Source organism: Leopardus geoffroyi, chromosome B4, assembly GCF_018350155.1.
Source record: "Leopardus geoffroyi isolate Oge1 chromosome B4, O.geoffroyi_Oge1_pat1.0, whole genome shotgun sequence".
Classification (NCBI taxonomy): domain Eukaryota; kingdom Metazoa; phylum Chordata; class Mammalia; order Carnivora; family Felidae; genus Leopardus; species Leopardus geoffroyi.
Genome location: NC_059341.1, coordinates 137,519,195 through 137,527,814, shown reverse-complemented (window position 1 = coordinate 137,527,814; position 8,620 = coordinate 137,519,195). Strand labels below are relative to the sequence as shown.

The 8,620-nt window shown below is 62.3% G+C and overlaps 1 protein-coding gene across 4 annotated transcripts in view; it reads right to left on the bottom strand.

Annotated features, from left to right (window-relative positions):
- Nucleotides 1-3,933: 3,933 nt before the first annotated feature.
- Nucleotides 3,934-8,620, bottom strand: part of PARVG (parvin gamma) — a 25,681-nt gene continuing 20,994 nt past the window's right edge. For 3 of the 4 annotated variants that reach the window (XM_045465440.1, XM_045465442.1, XM_045465443.1), the window contains 2 exons: nucleotides 4,707-4,779; nucleotides 3,934-4,256 (listed from right to left, as the gene is read on the bottom strand). In XM_045465440.1, coding sequence (XP_045321396.1) covers nucleotides 4,147-4,256; nucleotides 4,707-4,779 — 183 coding nt within the window. In that variant the 3' untranslated portion in view covers nucleotides 3,934-4,146. The other variant, XM_045465441.1, reaches the window with a different exon arrangement.

The window sequence follows — 8,620 nt, the reverse complement described above, 5'->3', positions numbered from 1 at the left end:
AGCATACCAACCCATCCGAAATGCTCACGGATGAGTGAATGAATTCCTGCAGTTGTTGGCCAACCCAGATCAGCTGGCTGGCTCTTCCCGGGAGAAGCATGCCTGGGCCATCCCCTCTGTCCATTTTCCAAGCAGCCAGGCCTCCCAGAACCTGCTGTGCTAGCTCAGCCCGGGCCCCCACGGACCGACCAGCCCCCGCTGCTCCCTAGGATAAACCCATCGGGGGGATATGAGGACCCATTTGATCTCCCGGGTGAGAAAGGCCCGTGATGCCCCCTTCCTCCGCTGCCTGGGTCTTACAGGGAAAGAAAGCCCACGGGGGCGGGGACTGGAGGAGGGAGGTGGGGGCTTTGGTCTGTTGCCAGAGAGAGCGGGGAGGAACACACTTTTCCCCAGACAAGCTGTTTGCTTCCCAGCTGACTTTGGTAAAAGAAAAAATATAACTAGTGCCATCTGTTCCCAGAGCGGGGCTGGTGTGGGGCCCGGGGCTTCCTGTAGCTCAGGCAGCCAGACCCAGTTTCAGAATCGGAGACAGCTGCCCCCTGGATTATTTCGGGAAGCGGCTCAACTCCACAGCACCCCGGCCGTCCTTCGAGGCATTTCCCGTCGCTCCGAAGCTGTTTGCACACGCAGCCCCAGACTGCCAGCTCCTTCTCAGGCCTCAGGGCCTCCTGTTCAGCCACTGTCATCATCCTGCTTCCTGCTTCCTCCTCTGTAGGAGCCAGACTCCCCGGGGTGGAGGGGGTGGGGGGCCAGGACCAGGGAGCTAGACTGGGGGAAGGGCAAGACTTGGTTCCCCGGGAAGGGGGGGAAGGGAGGGTCTAGAGGAGTCTGGAGTCTGGCGGCCAGGAGGCTGGAGATGGGGAGTCAGGCGGTAGGACAGGGGAGGGGCGAGGGCTGACCTGGATATGGTGAGTTGGGCGGGTCCCCTCCCCCACCCAAGGGACGCCGGGCCCTGGGCAGTTGGAAACGGGGGTGTGGTCGGGAAGGCGGATGGTGGGTGTCAGGGGCTGGAGTTACCGTCCAAGGGGGACCGAGGGTCAGTTTGGCGAGACGGAAGGAGTTCTGGGGACGGATGGTGGGGATGGTCGCAGGACAATGTGAAGGACCTTAATGCCACCGATCGGTGCACTCCAGATGTCAGGTGCATTTTTCCACAATAAAGCGACGGAACGGTGCAATTAAAAGGCAGAGCTGTTCAGATTGGCCAGAAGGAGACGGCTATTTGTGTCTGCAAGGAATCCTCTTTACATACAGAGACACAGACAGTGTGAAAGTAGCAAGATGGAAATGATAGCTCGCTGTGTTAGCATCAGACAAAGGTTTCAGCGCAGGAGATACTCCGGGGGACAAGGAGAGCACGGACGGCACTCCCCGGGGGGCCCCAGGTGAGCATCCTGTCCGCCTGCTCCCACACCCGCCCCTCCCGCCCTCCCTGCGCCTGTCGCCCCCTCCCACACTTTGAACGTCTCCCTCTTCCCCCACCCCCTTCTCTCATCCAGAACCTTCCAGCAGTCATTTATTTTTTCTGTAAAAAATCGTTTTTAAGTTTATCTATTCACTTCAAGCAAGACAGAGAGAGGGAGCAGGGGAGGGGTAGAGAGGGAGGGGTGGAGAGGGAGAGAGAGAATCACAAGCAGGCTCCGCATTGCCGGCGCGGAGCCCGACGCGGGGCCTGAACCCACGAACCGTGAGATCACGACCTGAGCCGAAACCAAGAGGGAGACACTTAACCCAAGAGCCACCGGGCGATCCCCCGCCGTCCCCAGCAGGCCTTTAATGGGGCCAGGTCCTCTGCACTCCCCGCCTCGGCCCTCGGCCCTGGTCCCCTTCACACCAGGCTTCCAGAAAGCACGAGTCAGGGCCGCCCCAGCCGTCTTGCCTCGCTCGTGCAGGTGGACAACGTTGACCCCTGTGCAGTGTCACGGCAAATTTAAACGTGTCCGTTAATTTTCTGTAGCCTTATCGAGGAGTAACCTATAAGAGGAAAGGTCCCCCAGTGTTTTAAGTGAACAATTTGATGAGTTCTGATGAAGGCATATGGTCACGTAACCGCCGCCCCAACTCTCATGACGCAGGGCAGTGCCGCCTCCCGCAAAGGTCCCTTCGTGCCTCTTTGGTGTCGGAACCCTTCCCCAAGCCCCCCTGGGAACCGCCCCCCGCCCCCCTCCCACCGCACTTTGGCCTTTTCTAGAACTTCTTACAAACTGTAGCATCGGCGCATCGCCTGCTGGGCCTCCCGTCTGTCACCTGCCCCGTGCTCCGGGGTTCCTGCCCGCTGGTTCTGTATCGGCACCCCCTCCCTCGGGGCCACGCAGAACCCAGTACGCGGACGCCCTGTGACCCGTGTATGCCTTTGCCAGCGACGGACGTCTGAGTCCTTCCCGATCTGAGGCGTCTGTGAACAGCACCGCCACGCGCGTGCAGGTCTTCGCGTAGACGTGCGTGTTCATTTCTCTCGGATGAACACCTAGCCGTGAATCGGCCGGGTCGGCCGATGAGGGTCTGTTTTAGTCCGGAAGGAAACCGCCGAACTCCTTGCCGAACCCGCATCCCCACCCGCGACGCGTGCCAGGTCCCGGGGCTCCACGTCCTTGCCCACACTTGATATCGTCAGACCCTTCAACTTCGCCGTGATAGGAGGTGCACAGCGGGCAGTCTGGTGGTTTTACTTCCCTAAGGAACGACGGTCTGGGGAATCCGGGTTGGTCAGCTCAGGCTGCCGTGACGGCATACGGCAGACCGGGGGGCTTAGACGCCATTCATCGCTCACAGTTCTAGAGGCTGGAAGTCCAAGGTCAAGGTGCTGGCAGGTTCAGCTCCTGGTGAGAGGCCTCCTGGCGGCTGCAGATGGCCACTTTCTGGCTGGGTCTTCACGCGGCAGAGACAGAGAGAGAGAGAGAGAGAGAGAGCCCTGGCGTCTCTCCCTCTTCTTATTAGGACGCTAATCCCATCCGGGGCCCCACCCTCGCGAACTCCTCTATACCTAATCGCCTGTGAGTCCAGAGGGGAGGGGAGCGGGTGGATGGGGGTGGGGTGGAAGAGAGACCTCTTGAGACGTCTCACCCTCAGACACCAACTCCTGATGCCACACCCCATGGGACGTCCTCCCACACGCCACAAGCCCCCCACCCCCGCCCCCAGATCCAAGGCTGTCAAACTGGTACAACCCCAGACCCAGCGGGGGCCCAGAGCTGGAGGGCAGGGGAGAGGCAGCCCTGGGGGTGCCCAGCTCAGTCGTCCCCTTGCCAGCCCCGACCCCCACCCCCTGTGCCTTGTCCTGGCTGGTTCCCGCCACACGCCCGCTCCTGGGACGGCCACGTTCCACCCCCCTGCAGGGACTTGTTCTTTGAGAAACACAGGCAGCAAGGGCCAGTTCTCACCAGAGACAGCGTGACGTGATGGCACATCCCTGGGGACAGACCAGGAGACCATCCGACCTACTCGTCAGCCACAAAGATCTCTTTGTGACTTCCAGGCAAGGCTCACCATCGAGCTGTAGGGGTGGCTCTGGGCCATGGCTCCTCTGGCAAGTAAGTGGATTAACTTCCCCCAAGGGGCTCGGGGGCTTGGTTTGGGGGCCAGGTGAGACTCCTGCCTCTGGATGGTGATCCCGGGGCCCATCACGCTGAGACAGAGGCAGGCTGGGGCCTCCGATCTTCAGCCCTGACACCTGAGAGTCCTTTCTGCTCCCAAAGTCGGACCCAGGAGCCCGAGTGAAGGTCAGCACCATTGGTCTCTTCGCTGCTCCCACGGATGCCCTCAGAGATGAGACCCTGAGAACCTTCCACGCCCCGCCCCATGGAAAGGGGAACTGCTCTGGGGAGTCAGCTCATATTTATGCATATTGAAGGGTCCTTCCCAGGGCACCGCAGGCTCCCCCAATCCCTCCCAGAACTACATGAGTTACTGTAAACTGAGTGAGGCCAGAGGTTGGTTCAAAACAGATCCAGGCCTAGTGAATTCAAAGGTATTCGGATGGAAACACAGATCAGGGATGGCGGGAAGGGGCAGGCGTGCCACAGACACACAGGGAAACAGAGGGCAGCGGGCTGTATGGTGGGGGAGGTCCCTCTGTGGCCCTCGGGCCCTCCCTTGGGTCCTGCAAGCAGGCTCAGAGAAGCAGCTTTGGGGGGGCAGTGACAGTTAATTCGGGGATCCACGGGGCGTGCTGTCTGCGTTTTCTTTCAGTTTGTGCTTGCGAAACAGGCTGTAGAGGACACGCAACGTGCTCTTGGTGTCCTTGTTCACGATGTCTGCAGGGCAGAGGAGAACAGGACAGCCGGTCAGGCCTAGGCGGGGGTGGGGAGAGGGTGACCACCGTCCCACTGTTGCCCGGGACCGAGTGGCTTCCTGGGACACGGGACTTCCGTGCTAAACCCGGGGGGTGGGGAATCCCTATCCAGCGGGACAGCTGGTCACGCCAGGCCTGAGTCCCAGGACCCTCACGTGGCCCTGCCTCCCTGCTCCTCCCCTGCACCCCGGTGCCCCCCACACCTGTCGGGACAGCCTGCCCCAGGGTCCCCAATCCCCCGTCTCCTCCCCCTGTGACCCCTCCCCCACTGGGGCTGGTGGAAGCTGTGGGCACCGCACCCCCTCATAGGAAGTCCCTGAAGAGACTCGGTGTCTGCCATGCCACGCAAGGGGACCGCACGGCCACATGCTGTCCCCTGACACCACGGCACCCCCTCGAGCCGCACCCTCACCTTCGGGGTTGATGGGGTAGCTGAGCAGGCCTTCGTCCTTGAGCAGCTCCAGGGCCAGGGTGACATTGTGCAGCTGTGACAAGACCCCACCAGATGTTGGCAAAATGAGGGAGCCTCCACCCAGGTGCTGGTCCCCAAGTACCAGGCCCGCCCACCACTCAAGGAGTCCACCCCGAGTGGGAAAGGCAGTTATGGCGAGGGGCATCTAGTCCGGACGTCAGGGAGGGCTTCCTGGGGGAGGTGACGTCTAGAGGTAAGTCCTGCCAAGGGAGGGGACGTAGCCAGGGAAAGGAACACGGGTTTATCCTGACCTTTTCTGATGCAGCCCCAACGCTGTGGGCAACGGAGACGCCACCAGAAGCAGCTCAGTTCCAGGGGCAACGCACAGATGGGGAAACTGAGGTTCTGAGTGGCCAAGGGGCTCGTCTGAGCTTACAAGACGGAGAGCGTCAGAACCAGGTCTGTCTCACTCTGATGTCCGTGCAAAGCAGGCTGGAGGCTGGAGCAGCGCCCCTGCCCAGGCCCACCTGGGCTCAGACCCCTGCTCGGTCGCCGGGCAACCTCCAGGCTCCCCCGGCCTGCCTTGCGCACCTGCAGAGCGGAGTCCCCACCGTTTCCCCCGTGTCCCGACCCGGGATGCTGGGCGGGGCGCCCTGGGGAGCCCTGAAGAGACGCTCTGTTAGCGGAGATTTCCGTGTTCACGGCTAGTTTCTCCCTGGGGCCTCGATACGATCAAAAAGTCCCTTCCCTTCTTGGGGCAGCAGCCTGGTGTCTTAGAAGGAGACGGTGTGGGGTGACGGCGACAGTGTGGGGTGGGGTGAAGCAGGTCTGAAGGCAGCTAAACCCCTCATTCACTGTGACTTCAAGCAGGCCCTCCCTTCAATGGTCTCGGCCCCCGACAGGGTGACTGTGGGCCCCGGAAGGCCTCGACTGGCGGCCAGCCATGCGGCCCCATCCCCGCCCCGGCTTCCCACGGTCCCCATGGCAACCTCACCGGTGGCCTAGAGGCCCCCAAGCCGAGCAAGGCCACTTGGGGAAGCCGGCCCAGCCCGGTGGCCTCCCAGTGGCTCTGGGTAGGAGGACTCTTGCGACCTGGACGGGGCGTCCGTGCCCCGACCCCCACCAGCTCACGGGTCACAGGTCAGGTAAGTCACCCGTCCTGACTGGGCCTCAGTTTCCCTCCTCTTGCAACGAGCACAGCGCGTCTTCCAGCCTGCCTCCCCAAAGCTGCCACGTGGGTCAAACATGATGACGGACACGGAACGAAGGCCACAAAGCAAGAGCTGAAGGCGGGTGATGAAGGCACAGCGGGGGGCTGGCCTCGGCCGGGGCCTCCCTGCAAATTCCCTGTGTCTGGGCTCCCGCGGGGGCCAGGAGATGGGACACGTTTTGGGGGGGGGGGGCTCGAAGCCCCTAAGAGAGCTCTCCTGAGGGTCACCCGGTCCTGGTCCGAGGACACTGGGCGGGGCCGGGGAGAACCTTCCACCCCACCCCCCACCCCAGGACTCCCGCTGCAACCTGGGGCGAGGGGCGGAGCGCTCCCTGGTGGCTGGTCGCGGCAGGCTGTGCGGGGACAAGGCGGGCCGTCTGTGGGGTCCCTCTCCACGGGGAGAGGTGTTGCCGCAGAGAATGGACAGAGACCCGGGCAGGGGGGTGGGGGGTCCGAGACGCAAGAGTGGGAGAGGGGCGGCGCTGTAGCCGGTCAGGAGGAGCCCCAGGCTGTCAGTGGTGCCGAAGCCCCCAGGCAGGTGGGACACACCACTGGGGCCGTGCAGACGCAGGTAGGAGGTCTCAGAGGGAGCAGGTCACGGCTCCATTGCTCGCTGCTGTCACCGTGTCCCCAAGGATTCCCCCCAGCCCAGAATATTCTGAAACAATGAGGGCCGCTGTTGTTCGCATTCTCATCGTGAACACTAGTCACCGGCTGCCCACAAGGTAAGCGTCAGAATGAAAGGCTGAGACCGGACTCTCGGCACAGTGCTCTCCCGCCTCCCAGCCCTGCCTTTGATGGACTCACTCTCCACACCGGCGTCTCCCAGAGCACGACCCAGGGCATAGAGGGAAAGGGCGTCTGTGACCAAACGGGTTGGGGAAAGGTCAGCTTAAAGTACGATGGAAATCCTTCGCTGCGGGACTTCTCAGAGCCTTGACTGTCTACGGCGTACCGCGAACCTTCAAGACAACGCGTGGTTGCCCAAGTTATTTGACCGTAGGATCCACTGGTCATGGGGCCCCTCAGGGGACCAGTGTTTTGGAAACACTTGGTCCATTCACTTATTTAAAAAATATTTGTGAGCGCCTACCGTGAGCTGGCTGTGCGACAGGGCAAAATCACCCCCCGCCCCCCGCTCCCTGCCCCCATGGAATTTGTGCTTTGAGAACCGCCACCATCGGCACTGTGAGAACGACCACACTTGCTTCAACCTGTCAAGCCCGTGCTCGACCCGAGCCCCGCGGAGCTGCCGCAGGCTCCAGATCCGTCTCCCGCGCTCCTCCCTAAGCGTCACCTCGCTTCCGTGCACGGTGTGAGATGGTGACAGAGGCACCGCGTTGCACGGAGCTGGGGGGGAAGGTCGTAACCCAGGAGGATGCGCTCAAATCCCCCCGGGGAGAAATAATTGAACGTGGGAGGAGGCCCGCGATTCCCGGAACCGGTGTTTTGCTTTCAGCAGAGCAGACCGTCGCCTCCCTCCCTCCGTCCCTAGAGCTCGTCTTCCCGAAAGGAATGACAGTCTCGCGAAAACACCGGTGGCCAGGAAGGGCTGATAAGGAGACCGCCAACGTCGAGGGGCCGCTCCGCCAAGATCACGATGCAAAGGGCTGGCGCTCCCGCCCTCTTCAGCTAATGACCTCTCGGCACTTTGGTCACACCCTCCCGCAGCTGAGACCTCCCACAGTAAAAATCCATTCTTGGGGGTCTGAGCTCAGAGGCCGCTTCTCTTCCCTTGTGTGGAATGTGGCTCATCGCGGGAAGCTGGTTCTGAGATCAGTGGGTTCAGCAGGCTGACGGCACCCGGGGACGCGAGGAGTCAGGACGTTTGTCCCTGGCTCGTAATGGGGTTTGTGAGCGTGCCGACTGTGGGGCGGAGGCTTTGAAGTCCCCATGGAGCCCGACAGCCGAGGAACAAAGAGGGGACTCCTGTGCCGTCCCGGGTCTTGGTTCTGCGCCCCTTCCCAAGGCTCCCTGGCCTGCGTGTGGCCCTCACTTCTCCATCCGCCTCCCCGCTCTCCTGCCTTCTCCTGCCTCCGTGTCCTGCCTTCTGGGTGCAGGGCGAACACCACCGCCCCGGCTGGGCTCTGACCCTCCTGAGCCTTCCAGCAGCTTCGGGCAAGCCTCCCTCTTGGCCACGGAGAGGCTCACACCCCCTCTGCCTCCCTTAGGGCTCACCCTGACTCCCCAGAAACAAGGAGAAGGCTCTGGCTTTGGAGGCAAACAGCGAGCCCACTGTTCCTGCTCCTACCTCTAGAACCACAAACGCTGCACGGCTCCAGCCGATTAGCTCCTCACCCTAGAGCCGAGCCCTTGAGAGTCTGAGCCCCGAACCAGTCTTCCAGTCAAGCGCGCTCCTGCCTCCCGGGAAGGTGGAGGCCGTGCCCACTGAAGACCGCGTCTCCGTGGTGCAAGGGGGAGAAGAGCAGGCTGAGGGTCAGAAGGCCAGTGCTCGTGTCAGACCTGTCACTGAGCAGCGGAGTGGTCCTGGGCAAGCCCCAGAGCCTCTCTGGGCCTCAGCTTTCCCCTCTGTCGAATGGAGACACAACCCCTGCCCTGTCCCCCCGCAGGGGTGCGGGGTGGGGATGAAACGGGGTAAAGGGCCAGGTGAGGCCAGAAGTAGGATGTGAGCACGGCTGTGGTTCGGGGACCTATGGAACACCGAGGAGCCTGGATGAGCCACGAAGGTGGTCGGAGCCGACAG